This window comes from Protopterus annectens, chromosome 11.part0 (genome assembly GCF_019279795.1).
Source record: "Protopterus annectens isolate FY-2018-M chromosome 11.part0, PAN1.0, whole genome shotgun sequence".
Taxonomy (NCBI): domain Eukaryota; kingdom Metazoa; phylum Chordata; order Ceratodontiformes; family Protopteridae; genus Protopterus; species Protopterus annectens.
Window position 1 is genome coordinate 336,181,718 of NC_056745.1, and position 22,625 is coordinate 336,204,342.

The 22,625-nt window shown below is 40.7% G+C and overlaps 1 protein-coding gene across 2 annotated transcripts in view; it reads left to right on the forward strand.

Annotated features, from left to right (window-relative positions):
- Positions 1-22,625, forward strand: part of NFYB (nuclear transcription factor Y subunit beta) — a 534,217-nt gene that overhangs the window by 298,707 nt on the left and 212,885 nt on the right. For both annotated transcript variants that reach the window (XM_044087836.1, XM_044087835.1), the window contains exon 4: positions 9,488-9,685. In XM_044087836.1, coding sequence (XP_043943771.1) covers positions 9,488-9,685 — 198 coding nt within the window. The remainder of the gene's footprint in view (positions 1-9,487; positions 9,686-22,625) is intronic.

Below are 22,625 nucleotides of genomic sequence, written 5' to 3' on the forward strand. Positions count from 1 at the left end.
TATCAAATTTTCATTTGGGACAACATGAACGTAATCTGATGGATCACAGATTATGTAAATCCTTCCTTAAAGGTGCTACCTTGCTGAGACCTCCTTTTCAGGAACCTGTACCTCCTTGGGATCTAAGTTTCGTTCTATCCAAACTCACTTCCCCGCCTTTTGAACCCGCACATTCATGTGAATTGAAGTTTCTGTCTTGGAAGACCATTTTTCTAGTAGCTATCACATCCGCTAGACTGGTATCAGAGTTGCAAGCACTGTCAATCAAACCTCCTTATTTGATCTTTCATAAAGACAGGGTTTCCCTTCATACAAATCCTTCCTTCATCCCTAAAGTTTGCTCTCAAGCTAATTTGAATCAAACTATCGAACTGCCTGTATTTTTTCCTAATCATTCAAACAGTGCAGAATATAAATTTCATCAACTTGATGTTCATAGAAAGTTACAGTTCTATCTATATAAAACTAAGGAACTTAGAAAATCAGACCAATTGTTCGTGTCCTTTTCTGAAACGAGAATAGGTCTGCCAGTCTCTAAAGTGACTATCTAACTGGATTTCCAACTGTATATCCTTTATCTACTCCAATGGAAGGAACCTTCCATTTAAGATTAAGGCTCATTCCACAAGATCCATGTCCACATCTACTGCTTTTCAAGCCAGAGTTCCGATTGACAGTATTTGTGCAGCAGCAACTTGGGCTACCCCTCATACCTTTATTACTCATTACAAATTGGATTTTACCCCCAGGGGTAGAGCCTCCATTGGTTCCATGGTGCTTAGGAGTATATTCCCGTGAGCCATCCAAGAAAAGGTGCTAGGGACGCTGTCCCATATGTAAGAATGAAGGCCAGATAGGACTACAGAACATAATGAAGTTATGTACTCACCATAACGTTCCATGTTTGTAGTCCATCTCACCCTTCATTCTTATGAACCCACCCACCTACCCCCGTCCTGGGAGGATCTGGAGACAGGATAGTATTGCCTTTGGTGGAGACCTTTCATTGTTGTTGTTCCTTCTGGATTACTTTTTCTATCACTCTTACAGTTAGCAGCAAACAAAATCTGGGGATTCTTACTAGTGCACTATGGGATACCTACCTTGCCACAAGCCAGCTAAGAGACTTTGAGCTTTGTAATCGGACGAGTTGGAGCTGAGGATCGGCTCCAAACCCATATGTAAGAATGAAGAGCGAGATGGACTACAAACATGGAACGTTATGGTGAATACATAACTTCTTTTTTTCAGTGGAGGACCTGGGAGAAAAGCTCCATTTGCTTACATTGCATTATGTTAAGTTCCAGTTAAACACAGAGTAGTTACATTTCTGTTTACATTTATACACAAATAATAGTTGCATTTATACATTCTAAGATGTTACAGATGTGGATGTTACTAAAGAGAGAGCCCACATGCAACTTAGTAGATTGTACAGAATTCAACTTGCTTGCAGACAGACTCGGTTGGTCCATTCTGATGCCTCATGAGTGGTTTCTCAATCAGTTAGTGTCAGAGAGGATTTTCCATTTATGGGGCCAAGCTTGCGGTGATCTGTTTGCCTCTCCCCAAAAGAAGAAATGCAGCAGGATGTTCTTCGTGTTTCACTGTTGCAGTCATTACATTTGGGTTATCTGCTTGCAGGTAGCCCTCAGTCGGCCTGATTAACAAAGTCTTGGGTCCTGCATTGGTTGCTGTCCCTTCTTCCATGACGTCAGGTTGTCAGTGGTATAAAACATGCAGCCGACACCATTACATCAGTCTTTCTTGCTGTGCAGTGCTCAGAGCAGTTTGCAAGTGCCAGTCGGCCGAATCCTGAAATTTTCGTTTTCGAGTTTCAAAACCGAAGTCATCAACTAAAGTTAAGTACCCCATTGGGGAAACTTTTTCTTGCTCCTTACCAATGTCAGTAAAAGTTAATAATTGCATTACTTGTGGAAAGCAAATACCTCATAAAGATTTTCATTCGTACTGTATTCCTTGCCCAGGCCCTGACCACGACGTATCTTGCTGTCAGTTTTGTGCTTTATTTAATCAGCGCACTATCCGTCGTCAGTATATTTTCGCCTCTACATATTTCGGTTCTCGGTTTAATTATCCAGAAATGTCAGTTAGCCATCCGACTACCAGGATTCCAAAAAAACGCAAAGATAAAGAGAGAGACAGACCGCCGAGGTCCAAAACTGCCACCGACGCTTCTCCTAAGCCAGTCGCCAGTTCGCCGGTACTCAGTGAGGCGCTTTCGCAGCCCCTGATACCCGCTACTTCTGATTCACAGGCCTCTACTGAGACCCATTTGGAGTCCAGTATACCGCGAGATGCTTCAACTATGGAACCCGTGGATGTCTCTACCTTGGATGGGTCCGGAGCCGCTGTGCAGGCACCAGCTTCTGAGGGTGTATTCAGGCCTTCGGACTTGCATATTAAACCAACGCCTCCTTCTTTACTTAGGCCTAAATCTCGATCCATGCCTAAAAAACCGATGCCCAGGCCATATGCTCAGGCCTCTATACCTAAAAAACAAATTATAAGAATGGCTGAAGATCTAATAACTCTAATCAGGGGTAGCCAACCCCTCCCCCCCTTCTAAGAGGCCTAGGACTGAAGTTGATTATGAATCTTCTGATCAGGATTCTGTTTTTTCTGATGATCTGGATTTGCCCTTATCTACTTAAGATTCTGATGCAGAGGACTCCATTCCCTCTGCTTCCCCTCCTGATGTTTTTTCTTTTGGGGAAACCTTACATACTCTAAGGGAGCATTTCCACTGGGAAAGCCAGGATTTTTCTGATTCAAAAAAGAGGCTTAAGGATTTCCTTCTCCTACCTCAGCATAGGCCTTTAGCTATTCCTCTTGTACTAGACATTGTTGATGATGCTTTTTCGGAATCTAGTTTGGCCCCTGATTTCCTGCCTCCTGCTCCCAGAAAACCTGACAGATACTACAGGGTCCCTGAGTCCCACAAGTTCCTTTCAAAAAATCCTATTGCAGATCCAGAGACTATTTCACACATGCCCAAGGGCATTAAGGCTTCTACTGCTAAAAATCCTACCCCTTCTGATAGAGACTCCAGGGCGCTGGATAGATGGGGTAAGAAGATTTACACTTCTGCAACCTTGGCCATTAGGGCTTTAAACTGCCAGTTTCATATGTTAAAGTATCAGCCATATGTTATTGGACTACTTACACAGAAAAGTATGTTGATTCCTGACTGTGTGGAAAATAAAGAAGTACAGGATTTAATGCATTCTGCTGAACAAGTTGGAAAACATACTTTGCAATGTGGTTTTGATTCATTAGAGGCCTCTTGCAGGGTTGCTGTTACTGGGTCTGTGCTCAGAAGGCATGCTTGGCTTAAGGAGCAATCTTTGCCTGATCATGGTAAAGCTAAATTGTTGGATGCTCCTTTAAATCAGGACTGCCTGTTTGGCAACAAGGCTGAGGAAGTTCTTAAAAAGATGGAAGATAAAGCTAAGTCTATGCAAACTGTTAAAGATTTTTTACAAGTTCAGCCTCCTAGATTTAGTAGGCACTGGCCCTCTAAGAATTGGTCCTTTCCAGCCCCTTCCAGGTCTTCTCAAGCCATACCCAGACACAGCAAAAACCACAGGTTTCAGTCCCAGGGGGCACACAGAACTAAGCAGTGGGGGGCCTCCACTTCCAAATCTGGGAATAATAAGACTCCCCCCTGTGGTAAACTGTCTCAATGACTTCCTTTTAAAATTTCCATGCACTTATCAACTGACTGCCCCTTTGGGGGGAAAGATTGCTCTTCATGCAAAGAATTGGGAACTCGTTACCCAGGACAAATGGGTTTTAAATATAGTGTCCCAGGGATACAGATTTCACTTCCACACATTGCCAATACCAAGCAGGTGGCCAGACCTACCCCCAAATCAGTGGGCAGAGGCCCAAAAACAAGTACTTTCTCTCTTAAGCATGGGGGCTATTCAACTGGTACCAGAAGAGGAAAAGGGACAAGGCTTCTACTCGAGACTTTTCATGGTACCCAGAAAAAACAATTCATGGAGTCCTATCCTGGACCTGTCTACCCTAAACACCTTTTTGGAGATTCCAAAATTCAAGATGCTGACTCTTCACCAATTACTTCCTATGCTAGGCAAAGATGCCTGATTGGCAACACTAGATTTAAAAGAAGCATACCTGCACATTCCTATCAGGGAATCGTGCAGAAGATACCTACGCTTCAAAGCAGGCTACACGCACTATCACTTCTCTGTACTGGCCTTTGGCTTATCTACTGTGCCCATGGTATTCACAAAGTGCCTAGCTCCAGTTATTGCATTTTGCAGGCAAAGAAATATTCAAATATACCCATACCTGGACAATTGTCTAATTCAGGCAGAAAGCCAGGACATACTTTTGAATCATCTGGCCTTTTTACAAAGGGTTCTAACTCATCTGGGGTACACCATAAACAAAAAGAAATCACACCTGGTACCCTGTCAACAAATTATATTCCTAGGAGCAAGCTTGAATACAACTTCCCAGATGGCTTAACTCACGCCAGAGAAACAAATTAATTTGATAACCTACTTCAAACAAGTGGCCGCAAAAACCCTGCTATCTGCAAGACAAATACTGCAAGCCTTGGGGTTCATGGTCTCCTGCATTCTTCTAATTCCATATGCAAGACTGCATATGAGGAAACTACAGTGGTATCTAAAAAGCCTATAGTGTCAACATTCTCAAGACCTGGAAACAATGATTCCTATCATACCTTGCTATGCATGGGGGCTCACCTGGCAGGGAAGTGCATTCAGGGCAAATGGAACCCAAGTCAAATGCACCTGCATATCAATCAAAAAGAAATGTTAGCTGTACAGAATGCTCTGACAGCCTTCAAGGACCACATTCTTCCAGGACAGCTAATGGTAAAGACGGACAACTCCACTGCTATCTGGTACATAAACAAGCAGGGGGGTACACATTCTTACCCCCTCTGCAGACTAGCCATGGCATTGTAGAACACAGCCTTGAGCAACCAAGTGCACCTACAAGCTCAGTTCCTGCCAGGAAAATTAAATACACTGGCAGACGGACTAAGCAGAAACCTCATGGACCCACACGAGTGGAAACTAGAACCAAGGATTTTCGACATGTTGACAAGCAAATGGGGGAGCCCAGATATAGACCCGTTTGCCTCTCCCCAGAACTACCAGCTGGACATATTTTGCACAAGGGCTCCCCACAAACAAGCCTGGAAAGTGGATGCTCTGTTCGTCAGCTGGAAAAACCTATCAGTCTGTACCTTTTCCCCCCTCTGCCTCTGCTCTCCAAAGTACTACTAAAAATCAAACAGGACAAACCAAGGATGATTTTGATTGCTCCAGACTGGCCACGCCAACACTGGTACCCCCTCCTGCGCAGTGTGTCATGGTTATCTCCATGGCACCTGCCTCAGACTCCTTCCCTGCTGTCTCAGCAGGAGAACCAGATTCTGCACCCTCATCTTCTAATACTGAACCTTGCAGCCTGGCTAATTACTTAATCTCTCATTTACCATCCCTCAGCAAACCTGTGATGGATATCATTTTGGAGGCAAGGAGGCCTAGTACTAGAAAATCTTATGCTGAAAAATGGAAAAGATTCGGTGCCTGGAACCAATCTCAAGGGATGAGCTCAGTAGTACCCAATTTACCTCAGATTTTACAATACTTAACTGAGATGCTTCACAAGGGCCTGTCTTTTTCCTCCATTAAAATCCACGCCTCAGCCATTTCAGCTCATTATAACACAGAACCTCCCCTCTTCTCTCATCCAATGCTCAAGCAGTTCTTCAGAGGGGCCAAAAATTTGAGACCATCCAGGAGAGCTCCAACCCCAGCCTGGGACCTTAACTTTGTGTTGGAGAAACTCACTCTACCTCCTTTCGAGCCAGCTGCTACTGCAGACTTAAAATTTCTTTCTTGGAAAACAGTTTTCCTTTTAGCAATCACTTTAGCTAGAAGGGCATCTGAATTACAGGCCCTTATGGCAGTGGAGCCTTTCATCATCTTTCATGCGGATAGGGTGCCCCTCAGAACCAATCCATCCTTCATGTCCAAGGTGGTATCCAGAGTGGCTCTTAATCAATCCTTTCATTTGCCAACCTTCTTTCCCAATCCACAGAATAAAGAGGAATGGATACTGCATTCCTTAGATGTGCACAGACAACTTAGATTCTACTTAGACAGGGCTAAACCTCAAAGGAAATCTAAACAACTGCTGGTGGCATTTGCTGCAGGGGCAGAGGTCAAGGCTATTTCAAAGCAAACCATTTCTAAATGGATAAGCCATTGCACTCATTTCTGCTATAAGCACCATGGAAAACCTATCCCCCAGGAGATCAGACCTCACTCCACCAGGTCTGCATCTACCTCTACAGCCTTTCTCAGAGGCGTCCCTACCAGGGACATCCTAGAAGCTGCTACCGGGAGTTCTGTACATACTTTCACCAAGCATTATCATTTGCCAATTTTCTCTAAATCCAGAGCTGGCTTTGCCACTGCAGTCTTGCAGGGCCTTATAGCTGGCCCTAATGCTATCTAAATTCCTCCACCCAACCATAGCTTTGGGAATCTACCCAAATGTAATGACTGCAACAGTGAAACACAAAGAACATAGTACAGTTGTGTACACTTACCATAAATGCAGATGTTCGAGTGTATTCACTGTTGTAGTCCTGGCTACCCTCCCTCCAGCCCCCTAGCTTCTTTTGGATATACCTCTACTTTCCTTTACTATGCTTAAAAGCATTTTTGGTGTATTTGCTTTTTGTTGGAGGTATATCTTTGTGCTTTTATATTTAATTGCTTCCCATTAGGGGGGCAACTGACATCTGGGGTAAGAAAAACTGATGTAATGGCGTTGGCTGCATGTTTTATACCCCTGACGACCTGACATCATGGAAGAAGGGACAGCAACCAACGCAGGACCCAAGACTTTGTTAATCAGGCTGACTGAGGGCTACCTGCAACCCAAATGTATTGACTGCAACAGTGAATACACTCTAACATCTACATTTATGGTAAGTGCACACAACTGTACTTTCTTTGCCCTGATTCATAACCCCCCCCCCCCGAGGTATCACTAAGAGATGCTGCAGACCACGTTTGGTCTTCCAGTGTCCTTTATGCTTATCCTCTCATTCCTCTAATCCCCAGATCTCTACAGAAAGCACTTCAGTTGAAGAGCAAGGTTATCTTCATTGCCCCCTTTTGGCATTGTCAGGTGTGGTTCACCTTTCTTTGGTTTCTTCTTCTACGTCCACCATGGATGCTGGACCCCCAGTTCAGATCTGATCTGTCATCCCTCAGGGATGGCACATCTGGACATTGCAGGCCTCAAATTAACTGCACGGTTTCTTCAAATCCACTAGTGGTTAGATAGTACAGGCTTTCCTCTCCAGTCCACCAGATTATGCTATCATCCCAGAAAGCCTCCTCCAGGAAGATACACCAGAGTAAGTGGGAAAGATTTTCCTATTAGGCCCACCAGAGAAAACTGGATCCTTTTACTGCACCTATTCCTCATGTTTTGGATTTCCTAGCTTCAATTTTTCAAGAAGGAGCTAGTTTTTCCACCATCAAAGTTCAGTTAGCAGCCATCTCCAATTATCATACTGGAAACAACGCTTCTCCTCTAGCTTCATCCAAACTATGCAAATTTTTCTGTAATGGTACTTTTTTGCTTCGATCTCTAATTAAAGACCCTACTGCACCCTGGGATCTAACACTGTTACTGCAGGGTTTAACTCAGACCCCCTTTGTGCCATTGACCATGTCTGATCTCAAGTTTTTTAATTGGAAAATGGTCTTTCTAGTGGAAATTACTTCAGCAAGACGAGTGTCTGAACTACAAGCACTCCCCTAAAAAATCCCTTTATTTGGTTTTCCATAAAGATAGGGTTACATTACCAATCAGTCAGTCTTCCTGCCCAAAGTAGTCTGGGAGACGAATGTCATCTGGGCCATCAGTTTGCCTATTTTCTTCTCTAACTTCTCTAACAAAGGTGAATACATCCTTCGTCTCTTGGATGTACATTGACATGTCCATTTTTATCTCCATAGAACAAAAGACTTGAGAAAAACAGATCAGTTGTTCATCTCCTTTTCCTCCAACAGGTTGGGAAGCCCAGTTTCCAGAGTTACCTTAGCAAAGTGGCTAACAGATTGCATTTTGTTAGTTTACAGTCAACCAGTCCTTTCATTGCCCAGACCTCCTAAAGCTCACTATACCAGATCCATGGCTGCTACTTCTACTTCTTGGTCCAGAGCTTCCATTGATGATGATTGTGCTGCAGCTGCTAGGTCCAATGCTCATACCTTTATGGCTCATTACAAATTGGATTTGATCTCCAGAAACAGGACCGCTTTTGGTTCTGTGGTACTCCGGAATATCTTTCTATGAGGGCCACCCAAGGTTCACATAGTTTGAGACTCTGTCCCATCAGTTGAGGAATGAATAAAAATAACAACATGAGATATAAATGCTTCTGTGTTGTCAGTTTTCATTCTTCAACTTCCCACCCTCCTTACCCCTGCCTTTTCATCTGGGAGTGACCTGATAGTGAATATGGAACCACTATTCCATGTTTGAACCCCTATCTTTTATATTGGCTTTCCTTCTATATTGGGTGTGGTGAGTCTTTCTGCTTTTGGGGTACGGTGAGTCTTTCTGCTTTTGGGGTACCAAACTCAGTCTGAGATATTACAGAGTTCTGAGGCATTATGGATAAAGGGAGGAGCTTGAGAGTCAGATCTGAAAGTCTAAGTGAATGTGGCTGAGACAGATTTCTGGTACTTGTTACTTCAGCTAAAAGGATTTCTGGGTGTACAGCTGTTAATGTGCAGGACACCTTTAAAATTTTCTGTAAGGACAGTTTATGTCAGAACAGATATTTTTTATGTGAAAAATAGTTTCTGGTGTTTCTCAGAACCATGATGTTCAGCTGCCACTATTTTTCCCAAGAAGGAGAATGAGAGTAAGAACACTTTATCAATTAGATGCCTAAAGACAGCTTAGGTACTGTACAGAAGGGGTAAAGGATGTCAAGACAGTTTGAAAAGCATTTATTTTTCTCATTCATGACAGGAAAAGAGAGTAAACCAGTCATAAAATCTAAATGGTTGGGAACTTCTGGTGTAGCACATGTGATGGAGGGGATAATATGCATCACACATGTTCACACATTTTAATGTAGACATTTTCTGCTACATAATGGTTGCAAAGGAGAACCATTCAACGGAAGGGGCTAACTTCTTTGGATTCTAGCTGATGAGGCTGAGTGGCTGACAGAACAGTACCCATATGCAAGTGTATTTTCCAAAGTACACATATGTTAAAAATAGGTCTGGTGCTATTAGTCAGAGACAGGAGAGAAGGATTCTTAGCAGTTACTTTTTTGACATTATATGTTTTTTATCATTAATTTTATATATCTTATAATGCTGTTAAAATCTTTTATTTTTTGTTCAATGTTTAGATTGCAAAGGATGCCAAAGAGTGTGTGCAGGAATGCGTAAGTGAATTTATTAGCTTCATTACTTCAGAAGCAAGTGAAAGATGTCATCAAGAAAAACGAAAAACAATCAATGGAGAAGACATCCTTTTTGCAATGTCCACTTTAGGATTTGACAGCTATGTTGAACCTCTTAAAGTTTATCTGCAGAAATTCAGAGAGGTACAGTATCCTTCATCTAGATTTAGTTCTGGTTTAGAAGGTCTTTGTAAAGACTTCTTTAAACATTATTTATAACAACCCTGTAAAATAAATGAAAACTTTGAAAACCAGACAAATAAACTCCAAAAAGTAACTTTTTTACCAATGTCCATAGGAACAACATGACAGTAGCAATAAAACGTCATTTAAAATTTCTAGTACACAAACCAATACAGGATTAAGAGCTTTCATTCCAAACTTACTGAGGAACGTCATTAATATCTATAAGCCTGTAATTTCCTATTCTTAAATACTTTACCAATTAAACCGTATAATTACTCAATTTCCTTAAAATACAAGTTTATAATAACCACTCTATGAATCAATGTACTTTAAAACTGAAATTAACAAAATGTAACTATAAAAATATAAAATACATGTCAAACTGACAACATTTAGCAATTCATCTCATTTTAATCTTATTTGACTGTATTTAAAAACATTTTAATATACATACTCAAAAATCAGATGTAATAAACCCCTTTAAATTCTATCAGCTGATAAAGTCAAATGACTGCAAATACTAATCTTTTCATTCAAGCCAGGGAAACAAGTGGCATCCAACAGTAACTGCCAATAAAGTTCTGTGTATTCTGAAGAAGCTTCCAAATTACCTCCTCTCTTGTTCTTAGCCACCTTTTCCAAAAAAAAAAAAATTAAATTCATACATTTGGTGGCATGCTTACTAAGGGCATTGTTCCCATCTTTCCTTTTAATAGCTTAGTTGTGCTGGTAAATATGTCTCTTCAAAGCAAACTCAGTTTTCCCTATATAGAATTCTCTGAATATGAGATTTTTTTAAGGGAATTGTATAATCTGAAAACAATGCTTTTAGACAGGAAATATCCAACTAAGTTGTTGGATGAGATTTCGAAGGAAATTTGTGGTAAGCAGATAGGTTTTTTTACCCATCATTAGATATCTGGATAGTATACCACCCCAGGTATGAGAAAATAATAATTATAATGGGGCTATGGTGATGGCTTTTAATTATGAAGCCCAAAATGTTAAGCACATTTTAAACAGGAACTAGGATGGGGGTTTGGGACTGATCCTTAAATTAGGGAACAGTCCCACAATAGTATATAAAAATGGAAAAATATCAAGTCACATTTAGAAGGAGCAAATAAAGGGAATAAAGAAAATAGAGATGAGAATAGTAAGATGATGAAATATGGGGAATGTTTGTAGTGTCAGTTTATATTGGAAAGTGATTATATTAATGAATAAATAACCCTAAACCAGTATCTGCTCTTTCTGCTCAACGTTCTTTATAGGGAAAACTGAACTTGCTTTGAAGAGACATATTTACCAGCACAACTATATTATTAAAAGGAAGGATGGGAATAATGCCCTTAGTAAGCATGCCACCAAATGTTTGAATTTAAAAGAAATATATATATATATATATATATATATATATATATATTTTTTTTTTGTTTTGTTTTGGAATAGGTGGCTAGGAACAAGAGGGGAGGTAATTGGGAAGCTTATGTACAATACAGGGAACTTTACTGACAGTTATTGTTGGATGCCTTTTGTTTCCCTGACTTGGATGAAAAGATTAGTATTTGCAGTGATTTGGCTTTAAGAGTTGATAGGATTTAAAGTGTTTATTACATTTGATTGATTTTTTGAGTATGTATATTAAAATAGTTTTAAATTCTGTCAAATAAGGTTAAACATTTATATGAATTGATAATATCGAGTTGACATGTATTTTATATTTTTTTAGTTATATTTTTTCTTTATTTCAGTTTTAAGTACATTGATTAATAATAAGAGGTTATTATGCACGTATATTTTGCGGAAATTGAGTAATGATATTGTTTAATTGGTAGAGAAATATTTAAGGACAGGAAATTACATGGTTATAGATTCTGATGAAACTCCTCAGTATATTTGGAATGAAAGCACTTAATCCTGTCTTGTTTTGTGTGCTACAAGCCCTTAATCATGTCTTGTTTTTTTGTGCTACAAACCCTGTAAAAAATACAATAACAGTTGTATTTCTTAGAGTCATAGGTTCGTATTTGTATACTAGGCTAACAACCACAAGAGCTTTTAATTGTGCATTCCATCCCAGTTGTGTCTCTATGTGTCATGGTCATTTATTAGGAGAGGGTATGTTACTTAGGAAGTTTCTAGAGGTTGGGGGGGTACGTTAGGACATTTCTAGAGATTGTGGAGGATATATTATTTAGGAAGTTTCTAGAAGTTGTGGGAGTATGTTAGTTTGGGCGCAACTGTTTGCCTCTGTCTGTCAGAGAAATGGGGTCATATCCGTGGTGAATTTCTGATTTCCCATCCATTGGCCAAGGTTGCAGTTAAATATGGTTAGGGATGGAGACCCTGTTCCAAAACATAGGGATCCTCTGAGACGCATCTGTCACTAACATGTCTTGTCTGTCATAAAAAAAATTTAAATCATTGGATCTAGTGGTTCTGATGCTGTTCATTTTGCAGATATGCAAAAGGTCTATCAGAGCTGGATCCGAGGATGCTTTTATGCCAGGCTTAAATCACCTCTGTAATTTGTAGGAGACAGAGTATAGCGACAGGGCTATAAATCTTTTTTGGGTGTTCCTGCTGCTGGATATGTCTGGTCATGTACATGCCAAAGGGGGCATTGTACTCTATTCTGCCTTCATCAGACTTATCATAAAGTGTCACTATGACTTCCTTGAACCAGAATGCAGTACCCTTACTTATAAATTGGGTAACATAGAATGATTTTCTTTCTACCTTGGCCCCATATTGGTCAAAGGCCAGATTACTGTTTACATATGTCATCTCTTCAGAGTGTCTTATTGGCGAAGTAATTAGCATGGGTGGCAGTTTTTCCAAAAGGCATTTTAATGCATTTCTTGGCATTCAGTTTTAGTTTGTGACTTTGGCATTGGTAATTTGTCTGTATTAGACCCTCTTGTAAGATGTTAGTGCCATGGAGGAAATCTATAATAGCTTCCAATTTGGAGTCATCTGTGAACTTGGTCAGTCAAAGGCCCTTGACATTTGCTTTTACCTCCAAGAGGTAGATGCCAGATAGGAGCCATCCCAGCACAGAGCCCTGAGATATTCTGCTGGTGACCGGTATCCTTAGTGAAGTTGGTATCACCAGTCCTAACTTCCTAGGTCCTGTCTGTGAGCCAGCTGGCAATCCAGTGAATTATGTAGGGGTATGTGCCCAGTTAAGTGAGTTTGTCAAGTATACCTGAGTGGGGTATCGTATCCAACATTTTACCTTTATAACAGCGAAATACAGTGGTGCGATTGCTCATATGAGTGAATCGTAACCATGAAAATCAAAGCAGTGACAGTTTTCAATGTTCGAAAATCAGCAAATTGAACAGCAGATTCACTGATTTTTGAACATTAATGTCAAAAAGACAATGTAATGAAGTGTAAAGCAGAGGGCAAGCCCCCCTGCACCCCCCATGTGGGGGGCTGCGTCCCCCCCCCTCACCGCCCTACTTTAATATTATAACTCCGAGATCGCACTACAGTTGGGAAAGGGACCATTTTCCGATCCCCACTATAGTGCAATCTGCCCAAAAATGCCGACTGTCACTGTGCATTCGCTCATTGCACATTCAAACCTTTTTCCATTCGGCGTTTGCAAATTTTGCAAACTTCCTTTCGGACAACTGCTGTTTGCCCTTGTGCAAAATGCACACATGAAGGTAAACCGTATCCAACACCTTAGCCAGGTCCAGAAAGGTGGTATGCACCATTTTCTCCTGATTCATCGCCTTGGTGAGCTTCTTAAAGAGTTTAGTAGGCATGATCTTCCCTTGACATAACCAAACTGGGTTGAGTCCAGTGTCTGAAGTCTCCCTATGTCTTTATTGATCATTTCCATAATAATTTGTTCTACAGCTTTGCATATTACACTAGTCAAACTAATAGGTCTGACTGTTCTTTAGTGCTTTCTAGTAGTCTTTAATATTATGGATGTATGCACGACTAGTTAATTATTTTTGCTTTTGATTTTAGTTTTATCATTTCACATTTAACTTTTTATTTTTAGCCCTGCACTGACTTTCTTCAAGCTCCTCCTTCCATCTTTCTGTAGATCCATTTGTTCCTCCTAAGGGTTATAGTAAGCCCATTTGTTCCCCTTCCATGGTGAGAGTCCTGTGGTCTATATGTTCCTTGGTCATGTCATCCTGCTCCATATGTCCTCCCTTGAGGCAAAAGTCAGAAGTTGTGAATAGGCGGTCATATTGCAGGAGGTAGCTCATCCCCTTCTGGTAGTGACTTTCACTCTCTCTTTTGCTGCTTTCTCCAAAGACATGTGCATCACACCAAACCTCCTGGCATTGTACTGGCTGTTTCACCCTGGCCATAGTGTCACCCCTCAGACTCCGTTATGGGTCAGCACTGCAGTAGTCCAGGCCACTTCCTTCCTTCCTCCCTCCCCAGGATGGGTAAGCTGAAATAATCTGCTTATATCCACACTCCCCGCTTGGCCCTTCCAGTTTCATGTGCCACTTATAAAACACAGGTTATTTGGGGCATAGTCAGGGCTCTTTTCCTTCCTTGCCACACAGCCAGGCTTCACTTTTAACTTTCCTGAAGTCATACTTCATAATATGTGAAGTTTTTGTTTGTTGCTTTAAAAATGGAGTTTTGCCCACTAAACCCAAAGCATTAAAATTTCTGTGTGCTTTCTTACAGCATGAAAATTTGAGTAACTCAGTTACTTTTTTCCATCTTTTTACCTTGAATAACTAAGTGCCCTTGTCAGTCTTTGTTACTGTCTGAGGAGTTAGTACAGACTTTTAACATAGTTGGTCTTTACAGCAGGATTACCACAAGTCATTGTACAGTTGTTGCCACACCCTGTCACTGACCCAGGTCATAGTGTCATACTTGGAGCAGCATTCTCAGTGGCAGATTAAGTATACTTTGAGCCTCATATTTTTATTGGTCAGTCCCCCACTGGACTTTAAGCATCGTCCTATATACAGTAACAGAAATGTTTCCTTGCCATGTAAAATGTGTAGAATATTTTACTTGTGATATAAAACGGCACAACAAAAACATATTCTGGATGCTGCATGCTCATAAATGGGGAAGGGATGTTGTACGCTGCTGGTGAAGAACAGTGTGACAGAGAACAGGCATACTGACTAACATGCATATCTGACTCATTCTACAACCCTGGAGACATTATGTACTTAGAAATGGGAGGGGGTATAGTGTGCCTACTTGTATTAATTGCACGATATGTTTTGTCCAGTCTGTAATTACATGCCCTGTAGTACTTCTGTCTACCATGAACCTAAACTTAACCTAAACTCAGCACTGACTCTGAATCTTGCCATAGCATTATGCAGTCTTTCAGATTCCTCATCTGATGCGTTATCTTTTTCTAGTACTATTGCCAGAATGAAGGAGTAATTTTAGCAGGAGCAAAAAGAAGCACCAAAATCCCGGCAAAGATATTATCACTTATTACAGTAGAGTTTCTTGAACCTACAGCTGTTCCTCCAGGTTTGCCAGCATTACCGGACTCGTCTCAGTTTGGATTCGGCAAGTGCAGGTCATGCTTATCCAACCTGGTGGACTTTTCTGAAAAGGTCACCAAAGCAATGGATAAAGGCAAAACAGTACACACCGCATACCTTGACCTGGCCAAAGCTTTTGACACAATTCCCCACTCAGACATAATACAAAAGCTAAATAAACTGGGAATAATCCCCTCTGTCAACTTCTGGATTGCCAACTGGCTCACAGATAAAATGCAAGCAGTCAAAATAGGGGAAGTTATCTCCACATGGAGACCAGTCACCAGTGGAGTACCACCAGGGATCTCTGGCAGGACCTCTCCGGTTTAGCATATACTTTTCTGAAGTAAAATCCAATACCAAAGGGCTCTGGATGACTAAGTTTGCAGATGACTGCAAGCTAGGAGCAATTATTGAATCCCCAAATGATTTATCCATCCTGCAGGAAGGTTTGTCCCAAATAAATAACAAGTGCCAAAATTATGGTCTAAAACTAAATGACAAAAAATGCATTTCTGTATCTTTTGGGAAGTCATCCAGCCCAAGAACTACCACATTGACAATTGAATATGCCCCTAAGAGCTAACCCAGTTGTTCGAGATTTCGGAACTTATGTGGACAGTGACATAACTTTTTTGAAGCCTGTGTCTGTTGTAAGAAAGTCCTTCTACATTGCATATTCTATAAACAAAGGTATTATGGCTAGATCTAAAGATGTCATTGAACTCCTTTACTCTTCCCTCATTCGGCCAGTCATTGAGTATAATGTCCCCTTTAGCATGCATCTGTCTAAATACATGCAACAACTGGAACTCCCACAGCGATACCACACTAAAAAGATACAAGGTCTAAACAACATGACCTACATTGACCAACTGAAAGCTCTGTGTTATACTCTGTATCCTACAGACTGCTAAGAGGTGACCTGCATCTGGCATACAATACATCCTCTGACCCATTACTGATGGATTTACAGCACATCAACAAATCAGTTGGCATCAGAAATACTTAGTCTAGGGATCTAAACCTCTTCAGCAGAATGGTTTGGAGGGACAGGTTTATCTCGCAGAAGATACCACGGCTCTGGAACAGACTCTTTGTCTGCATAAAACAAAGATCATCCCTGTCCATATTCAAATGCAACTTGGATATGTTGATGGAAAAAAGAAAATTTACCCCATGACTGCTCCTGTACTCCTAATTGACAGAGACAACCCCTAAATGCTTTGTCTCATATGTGAATCCTCTTAAATTATCTATGGTATGATCCCAGTTATTCTCGTTAGGGGTAATATATAATTATCGACCATGGAATGGATAAGGTCAATATCTAACCAAGTAGGATAGGTTAGTGCAAGCACAAAAAAGGGAAACGGAAACTGGCTTGGCTTAAAACGGCCCACAAGGGCAGCTAGCCTAGAACTTACGTATGAACCTATTAAAAGATGCTTTCTTTGCAGCCAGCAGTTTGCCTAACAGTCAAGGCACCTGTCACCAAGAAGTCGGATAAATTATATAAGGTTCCTCAGACACACAAATTTCTTTTGTCAAAACCTAGATCAGACTGTTCATTTATTTCTTTCAAACCCATCATCGAGCAAACAGCTGTTGTCAGCTTACCCTATTCCTTCGGACAAAGTTGGGAAAACCTATGATAGGCTATAGAAGAAATGGTATACTTCTTCCACCACAGCTTTCAGAATAGTGAATTGTCAAGCTCACATGCCTAAATTTCTGCTGTTTTTTTAAGAGTATGAGAAAGTTAATTACTGAACTCCTCTCTTTGGTGACTAATACATCTCTGAACTCTAATTTCTTCCAATGTCTCAGGTAACTGAGCAATCTTTAAAATGCTCTTATGACACTGCTGATGCTGTTTCTACAGAAGTTGCCACTTAGTCAGTGATGAAAAGACTTACTTGGCTACATAAACAGAATTTACCAGAGCATGTCAAAGCTGAGCTCCTGAACACTCCCCTGGATAAAGAGGTATTTTCTGGCCCTTCCTTTGCTGAAGTTGTTAAAAGATTTGAGCAAGGGGGAAAGTTAATTCAGGGGGTTACCCAGATTTGTCAGTCATCTATTTCAAAATACAGTAAAAACTTTCCTTTCGGTTCAGGTTCCTTTTATAGAAAACAAAATAAAGGATCTCAGTGAAGCACAGATAAAATGCAAAAAGCAATGGCAACGAGGTTAAAAAAAAGAAGGGGCGATTCTTCCAGAACCTAGGACAGTCTAAAAAAAGCAGGCTGCCCCTTCATATTTTTCCCTTTTCCACCCTGGCATTTCAGTAAAACTTGCCTTAAATCTAGGTATTTCCCCTGTGACATCAGATAACCTCAGATAATCGAGTTTTAAAGATCATTCAAAAAGGTTATGACTAACAATGAGACTTCCCAGCCTTCTTTTTAAGGGATTTTGCTGCTTCTGTCCAATCAAACATCCCTGTTATCTCCTATTCTAGGTTGAATGCTATCTCATGGTGTTATAGAACCTGTTCCTCAGATCAAACAGAGAAAGGGTTCTGTTCAAGAACTGTTATGGTGCCAAAGAAAGAGGAACTTGGAGACTAGTCTTAGACCTTTCTTTTCTAAACCTTTACATCAAAATACCAACATTCAAAATGCTTTCACTGCAGTTTCTTTTATGTCTCATTCCACCTCTCAGTTTTCTTGGAATTCTGTATTTAAAAGATGCTTATCACATTCCAGTTCTCAAAGATTACAGATACTTTTTACATTTTCCATAACATGTTTACATTTTCAATTTTCTGCTTTACCCTTTGGCTTGTATACAGCTCCAAGGGTGTTTACAGAGTGTCTGACTTCTAGAATAGCCTATTGTATACTGTAGAGCATTCACATTTTTCCATATTTAGACAACTGCTTTATTTTTACAGAGTTTTTTTTACAAGTTGTAAAGCATCTCTGGACTGGGTAGTGACTTTTTTTTTCTCAGATTGGTTTTCAGGTGACAAGAGAGAAATCTCTCATTCCATTTTACAGGATAGTGTTTCTTGGATATCTCCTAGATACATCTCTCATGATGGCTTTTCTTCATCAAGACAAAGTAGAACTTTACAAGGAACAGTTACTTCAGACAGGAAAGATTTGCTGGGCATAGTCCAAGCTCTTGATCCCTCTCACTCTGGTTTTACTAGTAAAAGAAAAAGGAATTCTTTAATTTATGAAGATTCCAGTATAATGAGTAAGGGAATGATTTTGAGGGAACGTCTGTGTTTTTTTCCCTCAGGTCATTGATTCTGATTCTGGAGATAGTGTTTTTTCTGATGGTCTCTTAGTTTCACTAGGAACATAATGACATTCCAGTGTCTTTGAAAAAATATTACGATCATACCTCTCAGCCTCATAGAGCAAGGACTCTGGACAAAGGCACAAATAATAGGGGGGGACAAAAGCTGAAAAATAGGGATACTTTTTAAATATCACTCTTACAAACTTAGAAAGTTGATAGAACAACAGGTTTTGCATTAACATGGATTTATGTAGGAGATTAAGTCTGAAAATCAAATGTTTGCCCTTATTTTCTGACTTCAGTCCTCAGTGGTTTGCCAGAAATCTAAAATTTTATGAGAAATGGACCAAAAATATGGGTCAAAAATCTGGATATTCTGTGAAAGTCTGGACAGCTGAGTGCTATGATTACGATTAAGTATAACTGTAATTTCCTCAACATACTCCTGTTACTCCTGTACTTCCAGCTAATCTCCAAGCATTAAAGTCATAGCATTGGCATTTAAAAATAATAGCAGAAGTCATAAAGAGTACTTTCTTATTTTTTACAATTGAAAGTTATTATTTACTAGACCGTATATAGTTAGTGGTAGTGAATCTTTCTATATGCTTAGTTTATATATTTAATAAAGTGTGTACTCATAAACACGTTTGACTTCATGAGAGGAGCAAGGCAAAAATCCGTGGGCCAAAGTCATAGCACTATGCACAAAATCACAGCAGTGGAGAGGAATGCTTCCAGCTTTGGAGAATATTTTATTACAGCCTATAACACGCCCGACAGCCACCCTGCAGCACTTAGGAAGGCAGATAGATTGTATAAAGTTCCTCGGTCTTACAAATTTAAATTTTTTTATTCTGGAGCTGACCCTGCAGTGATTTCTTTGGTACATTTTGCTGCAGCTAAACATTTGGTAAATGCTAATGATAATGCATCCCCCTTTAAAAAGAATGAGAAAGCCTTTGACATTTAGAGAAAACTGTATACTTCTGCCACACTTGCTTTTACAATTCTTAATTGTCAAGCTCACATATTAAATTTTTTGCTTGTATCATTTGATAAAATGAGGAATATTACAGCCACTTTTCACTCTTCTGAGGAAAAATGTTCTATGAATACACTTATTGGTTCTGTTTCTCAAGTGACTAAGCACTCTAAAGTGTGCTTATAATTCGCCCGATGCCTCTTCCAAAGTTGCTGCTTCTGGAATTGTCAGATGGTTTACATAGTCACTTTCTCAAAATTTATCTGAGGATGTTATAGCTGAAGTTTTGAATTGTTCTTTGGATAAGGAGGTTGTTTTTGGACCATCTGATGCTGAGGTTCTTAAAAAGTGTGATGAGAGAGTGAAACTGACTCAAGAAGGAACTCAGATTTGTAAGCCATTTTTCTCTAAGTTAAGTACTGAGGCATGTGTGAAAACTTTTTTTGTTTGATTGTTTTTTTTTAATAAAAGGAAACATAAGCAGATTAAAAAAAAAAGTGACAGCAAGACTCCAAAAAGGAGATGGAGCCTGTCAGAAACCAAGCCAGTCCAAAAAGTCTGAATGACTGTCTCTAAATGATAACCCCTTCCCATCCTGGCAAGCCTTTATATTTTCCTCAAAATCTGGCTTTCCATTTCTCTCTTTGGCAACAGGTAATATCAGACCAGTGGGTTCTGAGAGTGATCCATCAGGGGTACAGATGGCAGTGGGAGTCCTTTCCCCCTTTTCATGGAACTCCTACTCATCCAACAGACTAAACTTTTTTCAATCTTGTCATTCAGCACCTGCAACCTCAGTAAGTAATAGAACCTGTTCCGTCTTCTCTAAGTTTTTTATTCAAGAATGTTTCTGGTACCAAATAAATAAACATCATGCACTACCAGACTATAACTCATACCACTCTTTTCGGCCATGTAACCAGGACCGGAACACCAAAGGCGGAGGTGTGTCCATATTCATTAAGGATATCCACACCTCCAGGCTAGTTGCTCAGCATAATACAGCCGAGGTTATCCAAGTGCAACTAACTCTGGGCAAAACTGCAATCCAAATTGTAGCTTGCTACAGATCACCCACCATGCCCCAGGATTCCCACTCCTCTTTTCTTGATGTACTGGAAAATATTAGGGTTCAACCAAACACCCTAATAATGGGTGATTTCAACTACCCCACCATTAACTGGAAAAACTACCCGTGTACCATCTCCTTCGCTCAACGCTTTCTGGAATTCATAAACTCCAATTGCCCTGGATCAACTTATCCACACCCCTACCAGGGGCAACAATATCCTAGATCTAGTCATTACCAACATGAGTGACCAGTGTTCCACACCTGAAGTCAATGCCTCTTTGGTCCAATCTGACCATAAGCTAATTACCCTAGATATCCACATCCTGCCCCCACCCCCCATTAAGGAAACCATGGTAAAAATTTTCTCCAAAGCCAAATTCATGCTTCTTAAGACAGAAGTGGTGAACTTCATAACACCCATGCAGATGGACAATACAGGTACGACTACTGAATCCTACACAATTGCACTTTATAAGCACTTACATGAGTGCATGGATCGTGCTATCCCAAACGGAACCAAGACGCTATCCTCCAAAAAAAGGAAGCCAATCTGGTGGTCTCCTGCCATAAACAAACTGTACAACTGAAGGAAGAAACTGTTGCAAAAGAGAGTAAAATCCCATGAGTGGAGGAGCTCCCTGGTCAGCCTCAGTAAGAAGCTACGATCCCTGATGAAATCCTCCAAAGCTAGTTACGAAAACAAAATCGCCACTGATTCTAAAGACAGCCACAAAACATTCTATAGCTATGTCAAGAATCTCAATGGCAAAACTCAGATCTGCTCTGAGTTACAGCACAATGGCACTAAATATACAGACCCAATTGATATTGCCAACATCCTGGCAGATAGGTTCAGTGCTAACTTTACCCCACTCTCACCCCCTAAAGAGCCCATCTCTATACCGGAAGAATGCAAAGTTCCTGTAATCACGGCTGCACAGATAAAAAACACACTCTCCAAAGCCAAGAGCACAGCATCCATGGGACCAGACAACATCCCAGGCTGCGTTCTACATGAACTACAGAACGAACTGGCACCCCACCTAAGTCCCATGTTCAGTCATAGCCTCAACTCAGGCTTTATGCCTGCTGAATGGCACACAGCAATGGTTATCCCACTCCACAAGGGGGGAGCCACCATGGACCCCGGGAACTACCACCGCCTGACGAGCCTGGTCTGCAAGGCCGTGGAATGTATCATCATGGAACTTATAAACAAAGACATTGGTAATCTCCAAACTCTGGACCCCACCCAGTTCGGGTTTGTAAAAGGCAGATCATTGTCTCCTAAACCTGATAGACTTCTTTGAAGCAGTCACCAAAGCCGTAGACAAGGGTAAGGTGGTTCACACAGCCTATCTAGATCTTGCCAAGGCTTTTGACACCATCCCCCACTCTGGAATTATAGATAAACTCACTAAACTAGGTATAAATCCCTATGTCACAAGATGGGTTGCCAACTGGCTCACTGACAGAACCCACATTGTGAAAGTAGCAGACTCCAAATCCGACTTCAGACCAGTGACAAGCTGAGTACCACAGGGTTCAGTCCTGGGTCCTCTCCTGTTTGGTATCTACTTCTGTGAAGTACAGGCTAACACAGAAGGTCTTTGGTTAACTAAGTTCGCAGATGACTGCAAACTATGAGCCATAATCGAAACTCCTAACGATGTGGACATCCTACAAAAGGGCCTCACTGAGACAGATGCCTGGTGTCAAAGCCATGGCCTCAAGCTCAATGCCAAAAAGTGCATTGTCATCCCCTTTGGTAAAAACTCTGTACCCATGAACTACAACATAGGCAGTAGTGTACTCAACACCGAAAGTGTGATAAGAGACCTTGGGACACAGGTGGACAGTAGTCTCTCCTTTGATAATAACATCACCACAGTAGTCAGGAAATCCTTCTATGTGGCACACCTCATCACAAAAGGTTTCTCATCCAGAAAAAGAGGTCATTGTTCCCCTCTACTCATCACTCTTTAGACCCATTATAGAGTACAGTGCCCCTTTTGGTATGTACCTCACAAGACATCTACAACAACTGGAAAGGCCGCAGAAATACCTCACAAAGAG